Below are 21,136 nucleotides of genomic sequence, written 5' to 3' on the forward strand. Positions count from 1 at the left end.
ATCAAGACAGTATGGTACTGGCACAAAAACAGAAATATAGATCAATGGAACAGGATAGAAAACCCAGAGATAAACCCATGCACATATGCTTCCCTTATCTTTGATAAAGGAGGCAAGAATATACAATAGAGAAAAGACAGCCTCTTCAATAAGTGGTACTGGGAAAACTGGACAGCTACATGTAAAAGAATGAAATTAGAACACTCCCTAACACCATACACAAAAATAAACTCAAAATGGATTAAAGACCTAAATGTAAGGCCTGACAGTAGAGAATGGGGAAGCGCTGAATTAGGGAAATCTAATTAGTTTCTGAGTAGTAGTGATGGTCATGAGATAGAAACTTAGGAATTTATAGTAGCACGCCTCTGCTCTGAGATATGATTTTCTTCATCAGCATTCAGCATACTGGAGGTAAGTGCAGGAGGGGCAAAACTTATATTGAATCAGGGTTATGGTTTTTGCCAGGTGGGTGCAGTGAAAGGATAGAAGTTAGGTGATAATATGATGGATCAAGGACTCTAGGCTGGATAAGGAAAGAAGTGAAGACAATAGGAAAGTGATGGATGGGAAGAAAATAGGGGCCAGTGCCAGGGATGTATAAGAACAGGTGGAAGTAACAGGAATGGACACTGTTACTATAGTGGACACTAGTGACTGGCCTAATAAACCTATCATTTTATTCGGGTTTTCAGACATTGCCTACGTATGGTTCATTAAGTTTCCTTGTTTTACGTGTTGACTCTTTTTGGCCAGTTCACTATTTATAAGCACCCGCATCTTAAGGTAGAACCCAGAAATCACAGCTGATAAAAATAATCATCACTAGCAGTGCTTCTGGAGGAAAAAAATTAAATATGTGAAGTTTTTAAGTTACCTATAGACTATTATTTTCTGTCCTTGTGCTTCTACTCATTTAAAGTATGAGCTGCCAGGGTATGACTTACACCGGAAGGTATGTGTCACTGCCTACATTGGGGCCCCCTACCAGGCCCCTTCTCAGCTGCCTCCAAGTTCTCCTAAATTTCCTCAGCCAACCTGTCACTGAAACATGAAACTTTATAATTTCAGTTAAGTTGGAATATTGTCCCTTACTTAACTACATATGCTCTTGGAAAGGGCAATATGTTAAGCCTTTATCAGTCATTAAGCCTTTTGTGGTAACGTGTTTGGTTTGTGTTACCAGTAGGATAGCTTGCCAAGATTAGATTTTTATATCCCCAGGGAGAAAGTAGAGTAAAAGATCCACATCAGTTGTAGGGATTGGGTGGGCCAGTTCACAATACCTACAGCTAATGAAGAGAGCCCCCTGAGAGGAAGAGAACGTGAGTAGGAAGAAAACTCTAGGGAGAGATGGGAGAGGGCAATAGCAAATGTTAACTTCACGATTTTGTTCAAATTCAGCCCTATATTGAAAAACCCTCTCCGTTGTCAGTTTAGCAAGCAGTTACTGCATATGATTTGCTCTGACAGATTGGTGGGAATGTGTGCCTTTCTGCTTTACAATTACTGTGTTTCACATTTTCTGTGACACAGCTTTTACATGTAGTGATGACATGCCTTGTAATCATCCTCATTGTGGCAACAGACATGCTCAGAGACTGTGTTAAATCATTTCAGCAGTGTCTGGATCTATAGATGATGGGTGTCAAAAGCCTCTTTAGTTAAGATTCCCCACTTAATAGGGTAAGATTCATTATGACTTCCTTTTCTGTGTTTTGATACACAGGTGAGATACTAAGAGGCATGTGGGATGCTATAGTTCCTAGTTGGTTTTCCTTTTTCCTATTGTGTGCAAGTTTTTATTTGGCTAGACTGGTTACCTAGGAAACAGCTGCAGGGTAAAGATGGATTGGCTATTTGGAAAATGGAATTACAGGCCCCTTCAAGAGGCAAAAGACCTGTTGGATAAAACAAAAATCAGTGAATGGCTGAATTTATGCTTAATTTAGTGTGCTTCAACAAATCAAACTGAGACAGTTCTATAGGAGAACCTAGTTAATGCAGCGTGATTTTTAAATTTAGCTTGTTTTTAATTTATCTAAGTTCACCAAATGTTTATTAATTCCTGCTTTGTGCCCACTGCTGCAGGCCATTCTAAGAGTTTCCAATGAAGCAGAAGGTTCAGTTCCCTCCTGAAAAGCTCATTTTCTGTTTGGGGTTAAAAGAAGTTACCTTAAAATCAAGTGCACGATTATGTGATACAGTCTAAATGTGTTCAGAGAATTTGGAGGATGTGAAAGATCTTGGCTAGTCAATGTGAGTGATGGATTTGAATCTATAGGCAGGAGATAATTCTTTGAGGTAAAAGTTGAAATTTAAAGACCTCGTAAAAGTTTGGGTACTAACAGTTACCTGAATTTACAAGATTCAATGGTAGCAGCACAGTTACCCTTGCAGATCCCTACACCCAGACAGCTTATGGAAAATATGTAACTCTGATATAAATTATATTGCCATAGAATCTTAAGAAAATGAATTTTAGCGACAATGTTGACCAACCACTGTTTGCACTAGCCTTTGCATAATTTAAGAAAACTCTGTTTTCACTGAAAGTGTGAGAGTATTAGTTTTGTAATCTCAGACCACTACAAAAATGTGAGCACATAAGAGACTCAATAAAATATTTATGAATTGATTTTCTTATATACAGTACACCTTCTTGTTAGTTATCATTAGCTTCCTTTTCTTCCAGAATGTAGCTGTTGAATATTTGGTCTTGATTTGTGGTGATAAGGACTTCTGTAAATACAGACGCATAACTCTTCTTTTACAGCAGAACATCTGTCAGGTTATTTCCATTGATTTGTAGAAAGTATAGGTATAATTTTCATTTTCTTACTTGTTCTCTTTGTATTCACTTGGTGTGGTGTGCCAGCCAGGAGAAGAGGAAAAAGCAATCCTACTCAGAAAGCTTAACAACCTATAGGCACAGGAAGTTAAATTTGAGCCCTCCTTGCCATGTCCATAAATGGAAAGTAAACAAGGCAACATAAGGATACTCAAAAATATTTTGAAGGAGAAATGTTTTAGTTATGGTTTGTTGAACCTACAACTTCAAATATTTGCCAGCAAAAAATAATTCTCAAATGTAAATCTCAGGCCTTCCCTGGTGGCACAGTAGTTAAGAATCCGCCTGCCAGTGCAGGGGACATGGGTTCAAGCCCCCCTGGTGGCACAGTAGTTAAGAATCCGCCTGCCAGTGCAGGGGACACGGGTTCAAGCCCTGGTCCTGGAAGATCCCACATGCCGCGGAGCAGCTAAGCCCATGCTCCACAACTACTGAGCCTGTGCTCTAGAGCCCGCGAGCCACAACTACTGAGCCCGCGCGCCTAGAGCCCATGCTGCAGAAGAGAAGCCATCGCAATGAGAAGCCCACGCACCGCAACAAAGAGTAGACCCGGCTGTCCGCAACTAGAGAAAGCCTGCGTGCAGCAACGAAGACCCAACGCAGCCAAAAATAAATAAATAAATTCATTTAAAAAAAAAAAGTAAATCTCAGTCCACTAGCTATTAATAGAGTTACCAATGAAAGTTTCTTTGTATTTTAAATTTGTGAAGAGAATTGTTACTATAATCAGAATCCATAATATTGAATTTTGCCAGAGGGTCTTTCATTGCCTGTTGTCTATTCTCACAGTACTGATAGCTTTTATAAATGAGATAGTGACTACAGAGGGTAATTTGTTAGAAGATTTTTGCTGAGTGATCAGGAGTGGTTTCCTGTTAGAAGAGCTTGAGCACTGCTGTGAATGCCTTCTTTATTTCCAAAATTACCATAAAATGCCTTATCATAATAAGACACGCCCTCTCCCTCAAGTTTTCTTTTCAAGGAAACTCTTTAATGTTTCATTTTAAGAACATTTATGCAACTCCCTGGTACCTACTCATCCCTTTTGTCGCCCCTTTTCTGGTTTCAAGCAATTACCATGATACTAAAAATGTTAGTGACTGTCAAAAACTTTGAACTGATTTACTTCTCTGGCCTGTGGAATCACTCCACTCCAAACAGCAGCTAGGAGGAGGGATAGTGTGGCATTACTTACTGTGACAGTTTGCTCACTTTCTATCCCTCTCCCGCCCCTCATCTGCCTCCATCTTGCTGGCGATGATCCTGTAATTGTAATGCTGTTTGCACCTATGCAGAGATCACAAGAAGGGCCTAATTATTAGATGATTTGAGAGAAAAAGGTACAACTTGTTTGCATTATCGTCTTCCACTCTTTTGAAAAGTTATAGTCAGAGTTAGCATTAGAGGAAAAAAGACCACAACTCAATTCTGAGAGCAGAACTGATTTTTCTCTTCATTTTCTTTGAACACATTGCTTATTTCTACAAATGTACGAATGGCAAAGGCATGTTGCAGGAAAACCCCCTCCCTCCAACAGCCCCACCTACCCACATATACATCTGTATGTACAGGTCCAGCCCTGGTCTGTCTTCTCCCACCAAGGGCAGCTTCCCAAAATGCCTCTGGGAATTTTACTGACTGTCCTCAAAAAAGGCACTTGTTCATGGCAGGTGCTATGATTTTGAGGTTAATGTCTTTTTGTTGTAGTTGTTGTTCATAATGTTGTTGTTGTTCAAAATAAGACCAATAAAAGATGCAGAAAATCTGTTGTTTTCAGTGGCTCCAGAAATTTCTTTTCTTGTATTTTTGGCAGCTGTTTTCTCATTTTCAGTTGCCTTTAAAGGGGGAAGCAAGCAACTTCTGCTCAGAAGTAACATTTTAATTGTTCTTCTTACAGGGGAAAAGGATAAAATAATAATTCTTTCATCTTCCTCATCTAGGTTTCTGTAAATTAATTCACCCCAAATTTGATAGAGAGGTTCCTTGGGTTTGACATGAGAACATGTTTGTTTAAAAATAGCACTTGATGTTTTACAAAAACCACTTTCATTTATTTAAATGGAAGAGGGGGCACTTTAAAAATGAGCGCCGATGCCTTTATGCTTTTCTGCTGAAGCATACTAGTAATGATTTGGCACTGTGAACACTTGTACATTGTACAAAAATTGTTGAACTTACCAAATGGGGTGAACCTACTAGTTTTTCCAGCATTTTCTTGAATTTAGTGGAAAAGTACTCATATTGTAATTTTCTTAGACCTTTTAAGTTTAATAAAATAATATTAGTTCCAGTATTTAATCCATTAATTAATTTTATCTATGTATTACACTTAGACATAGTTCAAGTTTGCCTTCAAATTTTTAAAACATGTTTTTCTCCTCAGCCAAAATAAAATCATAAACGTTTGAGTCTTGGATCTGGGAATAGAAAAGTTCCAATTCTTTTTGCTAGTATGGTAATCTCAGCAAGAGCAGGAACCTCATCTCTCTTGTTCACTATTATCTTCCTGGAGCCTAGAACAGTGCCAGACACAAGTACCCAGAAAAGTGTTTAAGAAATGACTGAATGTATTGCCTTCTATGACTTGTGAGGTTGTTTTTTTTTTTTTTTAAGTTCACTTTGTACCTTAAACAAAGTATTACTACATAGTGGACTACAGCAGGATGCTGAAGAATAGGACTCAGTGGAATTCAGTGCTTGAATGACCCACTCAGAGAGAAAAGGACTAAAGGGGTGTTGGTAGGGACAATTCCCTGGGTGTGCCAAACCCACTAAAATACTCCCACGTTTTGCATCTCTCCAGGAGCACTCACTGTGGGCCTTGTGCGACAGTGTCAAACAATCCATGGACGAGACCGGACATGCATCCCACCTCGGCTTCCCCCAGAGTGGGTCACCACACTGTTTTTTATCATCATGGGAATCATTTCATTGACTGTCACATGTGGTTTGCTGGTGGCTTCCCACTGGCGAAGAGAAGCCACAAAATATGCTCGATGGATAGCATTCACTGGAAGTAAGTAACCTGTGCTAACTAAATTTGTCTAGAAGGCACTCACCCTGGAATCAAGACTCAGTAATAAGGACTCTCTAATCATCAAAGGGCACCACTTGCATACGGCCATCAGATAGACTCTACGCGGTCCCATCAGCTCTTCAGAATTCTCACCATAAGACCAGGACATCCAAACCTTAATTGCTTTGTATAACGTGCTATTTTAATGAATTTTATTTTTGCTCACATTGTGACATAAGTGTTCCAGGTCTGTGACTCAGAGCTACCACTAACCTGAGTCTTCCTCTTCTTGAAGGTATCGGTATCTTCTGTCAAATAAAGATAAATCTAGAAGAAAATATACAGAAATACAAATTAGTTTAAGGTGGTGATTTGCTTTTTAATATCATTGATTTGAGTTTCTACCATAAGTTGTGGTGTGACCATTGAAAAATCAACACATTTGGTTATTTAATAATCGTTTCTCAACATTTCTGATGCCATTTAAGCTATGCCCAAGGGTGTGATAATATTTACATATTACACATTCTCTTGTACTTTGCAAAACTGGTTTAATTTCAGAACACAACGCAGGCTTTTCGCAAGCTAAAAGCAACAAAAATGCTCAAAGGGAAAATTTCTGTAGTTCTGCTTTCTTCTTTCTAAAGCAGGTTTGTCCCCTCAAAGTCTGGAAACATTTTTGATTGTCACAACTAAGGGGATGCTCCCGGCATGTAGTGAATAGAGTCCAGGGATGCTGCTAAACAGTGTACAAATGCACAGAACAGCCCTCCACAACAAAGACTAATCTGGCCCCAAATGGCAATAGGGCCCTGTTGAGAAACCCTGCTCTAAAGAACAGGATAACTATCCCTATGCCAAATACTATGGAATTTAATTTCTAATTCAGTGTCTTATAATCATCTCAGGTTTTCTTAAGTTTTTAAAAAATGAATATTATAACACAGCTTACTTTCACATGATATTGTCGTGTAGAACTTGTATTACAGGGCTAAGGCATAATCCCATGTATCCCTATTAATGTTAAAACTCAATTTATTCTTAAAGATCATAGGATAGGGATATTAGTTCATGAGTCTCTGTTTCTCCCTATCTCTCTGTGAAACTCTCTTTAGAGAATGTATATGTTTCTGGATCTTTTGTTTTATTTTTGTATCTATTTCTCCCTTAATTTAAAAATTTAGATCAAGTTGCAGTTGACATAAAAAGGCTTCTCCATCCTTGTTAAGAAATGTGAAACAAGTTGATCTTTTTTGAGGTCAAACAGACCTCCTGAGACAGTTCTTTTCTAAATAGTAGGGTCTAGAGGCAGTTATAGAGACAGTGCTACTAAATTAAAGGGTATTGATGAAGAATTTAAAGAGAATCTTTACTCACAGATACAGTTACTTATCCACTCTTTAAAATTCACTCTTTAGGAGTAAAATAAAATCAAAGAAGAAGGATTTACTTTCTGGATTTAGTTGAAATTTGGGAGTGCATGTGCTCTGAGTACCAAAAATCTGAAATATTATTTAGCAAAGTAATATGAGTCAGAGCATTAAGCATTGAGGTGCTCACATGAGCCATTGGTTCTTATGACCCAATAAAGGGAAATCTTGTTTTTCATTCCTCTTCAAGAGAAAATATTTAAGTACATATTTAATATATAGCTACCTTGAAATGCAAAATGTTTTTCCTTTATTTTCCATTTTAAATAATTTAACTTTTAAAAATAATATGTGCATGATACACAATTCAAAGCCTATGAAAGGGTCACCAAGTGAAAAGTAAATCTCTTTTGAGGCCCTGTCACCCAGTCGTCCGATACTCCTTTCTTGGAAGCAACCATTCTCACCAGTTTCTGGGGTTTCCTACCAGTGGTGTTCTATGCATAGAATCATATATGTGTATGTGTGAGTGTTCTATAAATACATATTTATTCTATTTATACTATTCTGTACCTTGGTTTTTTCATTCAACAATATATCTTGGTGTTGATGTCATCTAAGGAAGCATAGAGCTGCATTCCCAGAGCTAGTCTACTGGGGTGGTAGTCATAAGAGGGATTGGGCTCCCCCTAGTGTTTCCATTCAGCCTTTGAAAATGTACTTCATTTCTATTTTTTGCACTTCTATTCCAGTTAAGCTATAGTTTGGTAAGAATATAAGCTAACATTTTCTGATGGATTTACACAGTGGAAATGCTCAAAGGAGAGCCACACATGAGGGGGCTCACCTATGGGGGCAAGGGTGACAAAGCTGTGCCTTTTTCTTCAAGTCTGACTCTTGTCCTTGCTTTTGCCACCCTAATTTACTTGTCTACCAGTACACCTGATTGACTTTCACCACCAAGAAATCTATGCTATACAGGATATGAAGTTATGTCTTTACAGACTTATTTAGGACCCAGAACTTAATTGTCAAAAGTTGATATGTATTTTCAGCATTAACAGTATTTTAAGATCTAAAGTAACTTCACAGGTCTCAATAGCTAAAAAAAACCAACAAAAAACAGGAAAACAAAAACAAAAAAACCTCACCCACCAACATTAAATCTCCCCAGGGATAGAGAACTAGATTCCTTGGATTAAAAACAAATATTGGATAGAATTAGGAGTTCATTGCTTTCTTAAAATTTGATTAAGCTTTTCCTAACCAATTTGGAAAATATTTAACACTTGTAAAATATTAAGCCCTGCTTTAAATATAGTCATTAAATGATTACTCCATTATAAAAGATAGATTTTTATTTTACAGTAGAAAATAGGAAAGGATAGGAATTAAGTTGGCACATCAATTAACAGAATGAACAACAGTAATATCTGCATATCTTTTAAGGACTTCTAAATTATTTTAGTGTTTCTTGAGGTTAGAGATTAATCCACATTAAAGAACAAATTGTTTTTAAGACAATAATGTTTTCCCACTGTTTTTATTAGATTGTCTATAGCTATTTAGATTGTGGTTTCATTTTACCTACCAAACCATATTAAGGCATAAGAACCATTAGAGATTGGTGACAGATACCACAGATCAGGGGGCACTGGCAGCAGTAATAAAGTTATTTATTGCTAACTATACAACAGAAAGGCCAAAAGATCTAATACTGAATACCTGAATTTTTCATTTGTTCTGTAGTGGGTATCCAAAAGAATCTAAATCTGCTTATGTAACATTATTTGGTGTGGTCATATGCCCAAAATGAAACAGATTCTATGTCTGCTTAATATAAAATAATCCACCTAAATGGTGCAAAGCAAATGAGAGTGCTGGTGTGTTTCTTAAGCTAGTGTATTACTTAAGAAAATGTTACTTTTTACAGCATTTCTGGAGCTTCCTTCCAAGAAATATTCCTAATTGGCTTTTTCAGGACTCTCCTATTAAATTTTATAGATTGAGTAACACAAAAATAATTTAGGACAAGTGTCAGCTGGTATATTTATCCAGGACTCTGTCAGTATTGCTAGGGATGGGTTTAACTGAGAAAAGTCTTCTCATTCAGTTAATATTGGGAATGACTATAGAATGACATTACACTGAAGAAATGTTTCTGCTTTCAAAGAAATTTGAAAGACTATGAACATTTGACCAACATGCTTTCAAAAAGCATAAAATATTTTCTTGGAAACGCCAGCCTATCTATAGGTAATTTGTGTTCCCTAAGAAGAGTGTTTCTTTGTTAGCACAGGGAGCACGCGGTTTCCTAAAACAGCCAACTGTGGAATTACTTATGCCCAGACACTGGGTTTTCTGATATCTTTCTAGAAGCATTTTAGCAAATAATATATTTCATTGTGTTTGCATACAAAACTCAAAAGATTTCCCCATTCTCCCCCACTTTAAACTCTGTAGTCAGAAACCTGGGAGATTTTTTTTTTTGGAACGTTGTCCATGATGAGAGATAACCAGTCTGACAATTTGCTCCTCATCCCAGAAGTCTGTGGTTCTTTCCACTAACTGATTTTAAATCAGAGTAAGATAAATAGTATTTATATTTGTATGTACCTTTTCTCAATTCCTTATAGCTAATACCAACTGAGAGAGCAGAGAATTAGCAAAATAATGCTAGGATAATAATAATATACAGCATTTATTCAGCACTTACTATCAACCTGTCACTCACTGTGTGAAGGACTTGACATTGTTTTGTTTATCCTTGTACTATATACTTACCCATTTTCAGAATTTCAGAAGCCTAAGATTACACCATTAGTAAGTAGTAGAGCCAGAACTTAGCCCCTGTCTGACACTAGCCAGAGCCCTTAGTCACTACTTTAAATGGTCAAGAATTGTATATACGAGTACTTAGTAGGTTTGGAGGCCTTCCTTAATGCTGATATTCAAAACTATGTAAAAGGCTAAGCTAGCTTTTACTGTATTTAATTGTTAGGCTTTGGGGATCTGTAGTATACACAAATCTTTTGATAAGTGATCCATGTTGTAACAGATTTGACCATGTCATCAATCCACAACCCTTCTTATAAACTTCTTTTGTGCCAAATTTTCATTGTTTTCTTAATCACCAAACCATGTTACTAACGTTGTGTTCTGGTTTGTTTTACAGTGATCCTTTTCTGTATGGCTGCCCTAATATTTCCAATAGGATTTTACATCAATGAAGTCGGAGGTCAACCATATAAATTACCCAACAACACAGTAGTTGGGTCATCATATGTACTTTTTGTCTTATCAATTTTCTTTACAATAGTAGGACTTCTATTTGCCGGCAAAGTTTGTTTACCAGGCTGATGAATGTCTGAATTGCTTGACTCTTATTATTTTTAATTTTATTTTATTTTTTTATTTTTGGAGGGTGGGGAGGACAAAGGCAAGGCATCTGAGTAGTCCTCACATAGGAAGATGCTTAGATGAAACTGATGCTGAAAAGAAAAAAAAATGCTTTGATTTGTTCTCACTATGCACTTTGGATTTAAAAACAAAAAATAAGGAGAGCCTTTTCCATAACCAAATACAGACAATATTGACTAAATCTCCTGAGCATATTCAGGCAGTCAGGTCTGCACTGTGATAGCAACCTAGTGAAGGAGAATGCTTTATACTGAAAAGCATGTGGCCCTTTGTGACTCTGTTGTTCCATTTTTAACGTCTAATGATTCATTTGAGGGAGGAAAAAATAAGTCTAAGTATTTATGAATCATGGCGGACCAGAGGGATGCAAGAGAAGTTCATGTGGGGCTGGCCTCACCTCCTAAGAAATTAGAGTTCCCAGCTTCCTTGTAATGGTATGAGCCTTTGGCACCAGAATGGATTGCCATTGCATTACCGCACCAAGAAGCCAATAGATCAAAACTCGTTTGCTAAAATGTATGTAAAAATTCTGAAATTCCCTATTCTCTGTGTACAAAAAAAAAAAAAAAAAAATCAAACACTAAGAAACATGTCGTTGCGGGGCGGGGGGTTGGGTGGGGGAAATTTTCCTTATATTTATATAAATATATATATAATATATATATTTTGCTGATGCAGTATACAGTGTGTATATATGTGTGTGTGTGTATGTGTGTGTGTAAATTTATATACACACACATGCAAACAGTTCCTGGAAGAGAACTCTGAATGCTTTGCTAGCAAAACACTGTGGTGTGCAAACCTAGAACTCAATAGAAAAAAAGCCATTTATCTGAAGGCTGCATAGTGGAGAGAGTCTTCAGTTTACCTCATTCTTTGTAGCAGCCCTTGATTTTAACAGGTTTTTGTAATAGGTACAAATAATCCCATACCTTTCTAGGTGCAATTTTAAGTTAAGCTAAAATTCTTTGTAGGGTTAATTTATTTGTTTATGATAGTAGAAGGTAAGATCATGTCAAACCTTATTAATTTGGGGAATATGACACTATTTAAATTATTGGCAACTGTTGTCTGTTGTACAGGGGTTCTCTTTTTCTACTGGCTCATTCTGTTACATTAATAAAGCATTTTATATGTTTAAGCACACAACTTTACATAAATACAAAATTCACTAGTAATATCAATTTACAATATTTTGGCTATTTATAACACTAACTTCACTCTGCCATAAAAATTAAATTTATGTTTCTTTTCGTCTAAGCATTATTAATAATCTCCTTTACCAAAAACCTGAGCAATACAGTATTTTCTTTAAATGCTATATGGCTTTGTTTGCTAAAAGCTAACATTTTTGCATTTACTTTAAAGGGCTGTACTAAACCCACAGCTTTACATTTCTTCCAGAAAGAAGCATTGCAGCTAACCCTTTAGCCCACAGATAGTTTTAAAATATAGTATTTCTCTTCTCCACATCTCCATGTCTTCATGTCAATGCTTAGTTGTTTTTCCAGGTGAACACAATAGATAATCTCCTGTTTGAAATGTGGGGCAGGAGGGTTTTTCATGGCAATGGAGTCTTTCATGGCAACGGCAACTGAAATGTCCCTGTCAGAAGAGTTAGGGTCCCTTGTTTCACACAAACTGAAATGAATGCACTGTGTTTTTTTTTTTTAATGATTACTTCAGAGATGGGGCTGCCTCCTCAGATATTCAAGGTATGAAATGGAGGAGCCTGATGTGTTTCACACTGGCTTGTTTGACATTCATATATCTTACTGTTAATTCAGCAGTATTTTATTGTGGAAGAAAACCCCAGTGTTTCAGCTCACTCAGGAGTCAGGTAAGAGGTAGACCACCACTGGGGTGAGTTCCTTGAGTGTGCTGGGGGCATGTCACACATTTCCTTCCCAGAGTCCAAAGGAACCTCTAGGAAATGCCTGAGGGAGACTAATTTTCCCCAAGTATTATGATGTCTAGTCAGTTCTAAGAATACCACTGGACATGTGCTATGGACATTTGGGATGGCAGTTCCCACTGCGATTTGATTGGACCTCAGTCATATGGATCACTTTGAAGGAAAGCTTTGGTTGTCACCATTATACCACTGAAATAAAGTGTTAGCAAAGTATGGTTCAAATTAACTTATGATATGACCAAGAGCTTTTCTCTTCCAAAAGATGAATTTTATTGTAAATAGTTTCTCAAAATATTTTTAACTGGACCATGAGCATGGGGAGAGAAAGTTTCTCAGCTGCTAAGAATTTCCCCACTGTTTACGTCTTTCACTTACAGTGGTATTGCATATAAGATTGCAGAATTTAAGGTTTTATTTGTATCTATTACACAAACCATTAAATTGTCTTTAATTTCATCATTATCTTGGAGGTCCAGTGCACAAAGGGCTGATAGGGGAAAACTCCCTCTAACCAGTCAGCACTCTAACCCAGGATTAAAACCATCCCATCAAGTAGTATGTGAAGTCAAATCTTTGTACTCTTCCAGACCAAACATTGAAATGGACTCATTCATATAAAAGTCTATAAATCCTGTAAGTGAAAAGATAGACAACTGTCAGCAGTTGCTTTTAAAAAGGTCACTATAATAAGTACTATATAGTACAGTATTAATTTATAGCAGGAAATCATATCTTGTAAACTGTATATAAAACACTGTTTAATGGTGCAATCATTTGTCAAATTTTTGTCTGTTACATTGTTTTTAGAGTGTGTGCATTCTTCTCATACCTAAGAATATCACTGTAAAATCTGCTGAAAATATTTATAGGTTTTATTTGCACAAGACTTAATTAGTTTGAAAGTTTTGGAAGCTCCTATTGAACATGCCTAAACATCTGTAAACATGAAAAATCTTCAATTCATTAAAAGCAAACATTTCAGTATGATTCTTTCCAAAGGTAATCCATGTTCTATGTTGTTAATGTGTGTGTATGTAATTTTTCTGACTCTTCTACTTCTTATAAGCCTATTTTCCGTTTCATTTGTTTTGTTTTTGAAGGACGGCTCTTTTTTTTTTTTCTTTTTAATGTTCTAGATGACCAAAACACTTCATTGGTTTTTACCCTTTTGCCTAAATCTTTGATATCCCCACTTGATGTTCTGTGAATTCACTGTTTAATCTCTTAAGTAAAACAATGAACAGTCCTGGTGACACAACCTGTTGATTTAGAGGAAAGACCCTGAAAAAGTATTGGAAACTAACTTTGAATATACTACTCTTAGCTATTATTTTGCATCGTGGGCTTCATGGGAGGAACATGTTGCATTTATTTTGTCTTTATTAAAAGACTACTAGCCACAGTTACTCTGATTGTAGTAACTGTTTTATCAACCCACTTTGATCTTCTTTAAAATATTAAATTTACATTCACAATTCAAAACAGTAAGCTGTCTTTCAGAACTAATTTTTGAAGGATAAAAATATATGAAGGAAAAAAGTGACCTGTGTAGGTTGGATTCCCTACATAGGACTTACTAGTTATATCACCTCAAGAGATTTTAAAGTTTGTCATCAAGGCCTGTATATTACCCCAAACTTTATTAAGAATTGTTTTCTAATTGGTTATAACATTTTTCGATTAATAGTTTCAAAACAAATTGTTAATACAAACTGTATAAAATGAACATAATTTTCTTCACTTGTATTTTTGTTATTGAGCAAGTTTATCAAAATAAATTGTCTACTAAAGAAACTAAAAAGGCTTCTATTACTTTGAAATAAGCTTTGAATTTAAAAATTTATTTCAGAAATGAATTTCTTATAGAGGTTTCACATATTCACACAGTGACACTTCCATGCCTCTTGGTTTAGCCTTGTTGTTAGCATTGTGCCAGGGGAATGTCTCCCCTCTCTTCTTCCACTCTCACTCCTAGCTCCCCCTTCGGGAGGAGATGCTATTAATGTTCCAGAACATGGATTAGGCTATGTTTACCAATAAGAGGCACTCAGCAATAAAAGACCACACACATGTGGCACTCTCTTCTACATCATGTTTCCATGGACTAGGAGAGAGATACTAAGCCAAGGCTCTCATTTTTCTTTCCTTTTTTCCTTGCACATCGACCTAAGCCCTTTCATCTTTGCTTCATTCTTCTGTTTTTACTTTATTTCAGGCCAAAGTCCTCTTAGCTTGTAAGATTTTAAAATTTGGGTTGAAGGAGCAATATAGAACCCTTTGGTCTCTAGACTTAGCCGTGTGCTCCATCACGGCTTTACTGTAATTCTCTCTAGGAGTATCCGGTGTGACCTAGCCTAATAATAACTAGTAATCAAATGAAACACTATATTTACCCGTTGCTGCTGTTTCTCCTTTATATGGCCTCTGCAGGAGCCTCATGCGGAGTTGGGAGTTTAAGACAAGGTAGGATTTGGGTGTTCTTGGCTTCTGGACCTTAACGTCATCTTAGGGTGACCAACCATCCTGGTTTGCCTGAGACAGGGCTTTTCTGGGACATGAGACTTTCAATGCTATAATTGAGAAAGTTCCAGGGAAACAGGGATGAGTTGGTCACCCTACCTTTCCACCATTCAAATCTTACCCTGATTTATAACACAGATTAGAGGTATTTGAAGAGTTCTTTTCTATAAACATTAATGAATAGGTCAACTGGAAATTGTAATGGTTGACTAAATACTGAACTTCTAAGAGAGGGGAAGGAAACACTTTTCTTCTCTTTGGTAATACTGTAGGAAAAGGCAACAGACTGTCTTTAAAAACAATAACATGGGTGAAAAAATTATTTTGAGTTACTCTTCCATCAACTCCCTTCTAACCACTGTATGAGAAGATTATAGGAAAAACACCAAGACTAGTGGACTCTGGGTTCCTTTTATGCAAAGTCAACTCTTCTGGGTCACAGTTACCCAGCAACAAAATAAAAGTAGTTATTTATAAATTGTATTAAAGATAGAAAGCATAATGCTGTATTATTTTTTTAGAATTTTGGTTCTTTTCCCAGCAGGAAAAAAAAAATGCTGGGATGATATTTTGAAGCACATTTAAGCTTTCTACAAAGACGCTCCAGTTCCAAAGACTAAGACCACCCAATATTAAATTTCAAGAAGAAATTTTTCATGAGACTTGTAAAATTTCAGAGCTGGATGAAATCTAAAAGCATGTTCAGTGTTTCCATTTTCCAGATGAAGAAATCAAGGACTCAAAGGCTTACTGACTTTCCCAGAGTCACATAACTAGGTCTCAGAACACTCAATGCAGAAAAGAATGTCTTTGACAAATAGGCCTTGGACAGTTTTGGGCCTAGGACAGTTGTTCAAATTCTATAGCCACTTAAACGAATCTTTCTTCAACTAATCTCCATATACTTCAATTCATCCAGATCATTTCTACCAAAATAATCTTAAAACAAAGAAACTTTTCACTTCTTTATTCGAGTTCCTGTCATGCCAGCAGTCTACAGAATGAAATCCAAACTTCTTTAGCATAATACTGAAAACCCTTAATGAGCTAGCTTCAAGCTGTCTCCTCAGCCTTATTTCCCATCATTCTCCCTTTTCACTTTTTACTGATACACCAGCCTATTCTCCATTCTTTTACTACACCTTGCTCTCTGTCTTAGCTGTGCCTGTATTACCTCCCCCTTGCAGTTTCTTTAATCCCTCCTGTATTTGAAATAATCTAATTTTTTGTGCTTTGTTTCTCTTTTGCTTGTACCTCTGTAACAGAACTTACTAGAGGGGAGTCGACTGCCTGGATTCAAGTCTCAGTTCCACAATAAATCACTTAATAAATCACTTAACCTCTGTGCACCTTGGTTTTCTCATCTGTAGACCGGGCCTGATAGTACCTACCTTATAGGGTTATTGTTGGTTTAAATGAGATAAAGTGTGGAAAGTTCTTGGTACATAGTAAGCCTTCAAGTGTTAGCTGCTGATGTTATTAAACACTTCTCTATAACTAGATCATAAACTCTTGAACTCAAGGAATGTGGCTTTCTCATAGTCCAGAGACCTGACACAGTGCTTTACACATGAATTATCATGATTAAATTTGGGGCTAGGTTATAAAGGAAAATTATGAAATTATATTTCCTGGAGATGTGAAAGGCCCAGTCACCTGTCTTCCAGGATTGTTTCAGTGAAATTTTTCCTGAAAGCAGAAGCTTGCATAGATCATCAGCCTTTATAAGTAAGTGTGGTTATTTTACTGGTAAGTATTTGACTGTATAATATGCCAGTCTTGCTGACCTCCTTAGGATTTCTCTGGACTCCAGACCCTTTACTACTAAACTCACAGTGCTCTAATATTGATACTTATACAGAGGACCAGGATGATGCAAGTACCCTGTCGATCCTGAAGAGAACTCTCTGGAGTCTTCTTCAAGCTTGTGGGTTCTCCGTTCTCTTGAAGCCATCCATACATTTGGTATGTTTTGCAGAGACTTGGTTCTACCAAGATGGTTTTAATTATTTCTGCTAAAAGGAACGGACTCAAGGATTTGATCTCACTTTAGATGTGGTTATCCCCAACTGGCCATCTTATGGATGGCGCATTTTAGTAGATACTTTCAATGTGTTTGGTCACCATTAAATCAATCTCTATTTATTATCTCTTGGGGCAAGTCAGTAAAATAAATACTGTGTCCTGACTCTGGCACTCTTTTCATGTTGTTTAAATACTTAATTTAGTTGTATAAGACAATTCAAGTATCTTCTTTAATAAAAAAAATAAAAACCCTTTCTTTTACATTGCTTTGTTTTCTATGGCAAAATACAAATGCAGTTGAAGAACCACCAAAAAAAAAACCCCTTCCACTATCCACTCTAGGGGAAAAAAAATAATCCACATATCTAAGAAAGTTTTTCACTACCTCATCTTCTACGTATTTTGCTAATTAATTAGTGAGAGCAAAATGGACTTGTGTGTTGCAGTCCCACTCACACACACCACTCAAATACTTTACCTCATTTCTGCTTTCTGGGTCATTGGTAACTTTTTTTTTTGGGGGGGGGGCTGTGTTGGGGGCCTTCTCTAGTTGCAGTGAGCGGGGGCTACTCTTCATTGCGGTGCGCCGGCTTCTCTTTGCGGTGGCTTCTTTTGTTGCGGAGCACGGGCTCTAGGCGTGCGGGCTTCAGTAGTTGTGGCGCGCAGGCTCGGTAGTTGTGGCGCACGGGCTTAGTTGCTCCGTGGCACATGGGATCTTCCCAGCCCAGGGATCAAAACTGTGTCCCCTGCGTTGGCAAGTGGATTCTTTACCACAGTGCCACCAGGGAAGTCTCAGTAACTTTTTCTCTTGTCCTAAGTGCTACTATGGAGAAGGAAGTTAACATGACCCTAAACTGGGACAAAAGAATTTTTTTTTTACAGTAACACCTGTCTGTAAATTTTTTTAAATGAATATAGGAAATTAAAAGTTCCCTCCCACACAATCCACCTTCCAGAGAGTACCACTGTTGACAGTTTATTAGGTATTCTTTCAGACATTTTGCTTTCTTTACAGTGTGTATGAGTGTGTATGGTGTGTTTATATGTGTGTGTGTGTGTGTGTGTGTGTGTGAGAGAGAGATGGGTGTGTCCTGTTCAATTGTTTTAACAAAAGCAAGATCATATTATATGTAACTACCACTACTTTCTTTTTTAACTAATTTATGATGAATATCTTTCAGTGTCAGTAAATATAGATCTTCCTCATTTTTAATGGCTGTATAGTATAGATAGATGCCTCTATTACACACTGTAGAGATATAGATATATTTCTCTTCCCCTGTTGTACATTTAAGTTGTTTCCAAGTCTTTGCTATTACAAATAATGCTGCTCTGAACTTAGCCCTTAGATGACAGAAACTTCCCAAATATCATAATAATCTGACATTCTAACTGAAGCATATCAACTACTCTATTAAGGCAATTCATATTTTTTGAAAAACTGTGGTTAAAAAATAGTGGCATTCATAAGAGTTTAGAGAAAGAAACTAACATTAAATTCATGTTGTGTTTTTCCATATGTCATCTTAATTAATATTCCTCCTATGAAGTAGGAGATAGTATTGTATAGACTAGAAAACACTAAGGTCAGAAGGGTGAGCAATTTACCCAAAGTTCTATTAGGGAATCTGGGTTTCAAACCTAGGTTCCCTGACTTCAAATCTAGGACTGCTTCTGCTGTCCCACATTGCCAGTTTGGCTAGTCTAAACGAAATAAAAATAGCTTGTCCCAGTTGCATGATTCCTTGGCTCAGACATGAGCAGCTAAATCTATGGTTTGCTTCTTCTGGATGTGGAATGCAAACAACCATAAAAAGTAGTCTCTACTTTTGAATATTACATATTTTGTTGAAAGAAAAAAAATTATGTAAGTTATTATTAAGTTGTGTTTAATCTGCCATCATTCCCTGCTCATTGTCAAGATTTCTGCAATCATTGCTCAGTGGTATTTTATAGCGCTTACTTCCTTGACTGGTAAATTATACCATGTTATCCATTGGTTTTATCGGAACCCTTTTGAGAATTGAGCACCCAGGGAAATTTTCCCAAAGAAGCTATCTCCTATCCTCCCTGTAGCACTTTAAAAAATCAACTAGATCCCTTCTTCCTTGTTGGTAGGAAATCTATTGGCCATTGGGGATACCCTAGGGTTGTGCAGAGATCCATGGCTGAAACTTTAGAAAGTCCCCTCTGGTCGTTTATCATTTGCCTATACCCATTGCTCCTGAAACATCAACTGTTCCAGGCCGAATGGTGCAGTAGTTCTACAGTACCCAATCCCACACTTGGGGCATGGTAACCTTTGGTGAGCTGTGAGCCCCTATGCCTCTGGACTTTCTTCCTGTATGCACCGAGGACCCATTTCCTCTCAGGTCTTGCCATCTCACCACTGTTGCTACCAAACACGGGGCAGGTCCCTCCTCCCTCTGATTTTTCAGATCTGATTTCTTGACCTCTGTTTATCTGGGGACTGTTCTCTCCCCTTTGGCTTTCCTCAGTCTTGTTTGCCTAGTGTCCCCTTCTTTGGTTAAACAAAACAAAACAAATAAAACAACAAAAACAGCTCTTTTCATGGGGCTGATTTCACCCTCTGCCTCCAGGACTAGGTGCAGAAACCAGGTCTGGCCAATCAGAGTCACAGTGATTGGTTCAGGAATGAGCATGTCCTGTGACTAAGCCAAGCCTGGGACTTTGCTGGAACTCCTGGAAAAGAGTTGTTCTCCTTCCTTTAGGGTGCTAAAAGCTATGGAGGGGAAAGCTTAGTGCTGATGTCCCAAGTTTACCAACCACTCCTAAAGAGCCTACCTAAGAATAAAGCCATCACAGAAGAAAAGAAGCTGAGAAGTGGAGACAGGTTTCTGTTAACATTTTAGCCTTTGGATCAAGCCATGCCTGAAGCCAGAACTATCCCTGGATTTTTCTTTTATCTGATCACACAAATTCCCTTTTTCCCTTAAGCCAGTTTGAGCTGGGTTTCTGTCTCTTTTAACTGAAAGAATCTTTATATACCTTCCCACTTTCCTCTTGACATGAAACACATCCCTCACCTCCCGTGCTTTGGCATGTCACTTTATAATCTTTCAGGTAGCTTAGTCTTTTACAAAAGACAGAAAAAACTGTTGACTTCAAGCCGCTTCTTAAAAAGCACCTGCAACTGCTTGAAATGGAGGAAAGAAACAGAGCAAAATACAAATTAATACCTAAAGAAATATATCACACAATAATATTGTCTTAGCCTGTTTGGACTACTATAACACCACAGACTTAGGTGGCTTATAAAAAACAAATTTAACTAGATATTAACTAGATTTATTGTGGTGATCATTTCCCAATATATACATATTATGTTGTACACCTGAAACTAATGTAATGTTATATGTCAGTTATACCTCAATTTAAAAAAAAAAAGGGAAAGAGGATTTTTGTTTTTTGTTTTTTTTGGCCGTGGCGCGAGCAGCTTATGGGATCTTAGTTCCACAACCAGGGGTCGAACCTGGCCCCTTAGCAATGAGAGTGCAGAGTCCTAACCACTGGACCACCAAGGAATTCCTGAAAAGAGGAATTTTATTTTATTTTATTATTTATTTATTATTTTTTTTTTAAAGAGGAATTTTAGATGCTGAAAACAAAACCATCAAAGTCACCATTATCTGCTCATTTTAACACATGAAGATAATAGGGACTAAATATGACACATCACTACGGTATTTATCAAAAAGCTAAAAGATATTTGGAATTCAATTTTTTCAGACAAAAAAATCAATGATGTGCCTACACTGTATATTATGTAACATCCCCATCAGAAAATGAAGCAGTAGTCCATAATCACAAAACATCTGAATATTCACATTAAAGGGAACAAATAAAGACTAACTAGCCTCATGCCAGTTCAAGTCAGGCTTTGCCATGAAATAAGCATGCTGTGAACCTAAGATACAAAACAATATTCACTGCAACATCACTTTTTAAAAATTTATTTCTCACAGTTCTGGAGGCTGGAAGTTCGAGATCAGGGTGCC

General features: G+C 37.1%; 1 protein-coding gene across 1 annotated transcript in view; it reads left to right on the forward strand.

Annotated features, from left to right (window-relative positions):
• The window catches only part of MOSMO (modulator of smoothened), a 55,657-nt gene extending 44,397 nt beyond the window's left edge, over positions 1-11,260 (forward strand). The window contains exons 2-3 of the mRNA XM_007103112.4: positions 5,655-5,867; positions 10,413-11,260. Coding sequence (XP_007103174.1) covers positions 5,655-5,867; positions 10,413-10,597 — 398 coding nt within the window. The 3' untranslated portion in view covers positions 10,598-11,260. The remainder of the gene's footprint in view (positions 1-5,654; positions 5,868-10,412) is intronic.
• Positions 11,261-21,136: the final 9,876 nt, after the last annotated feature.

Source organism: Physeter macrocephalus, chromosome 14 (genome assembly GCF_002837175.3).
Source record: "Physeter macrocephalus isolate SW-GA chromosome 14, ASM283717v5, whole genome shotgun sequence".
Lineage (NCBI taxonomy): Eukaryota > Metazoa > Chordata > Mammalia > Artiodactyla > Physeteridae > Physeter > Physeter macrocephalus.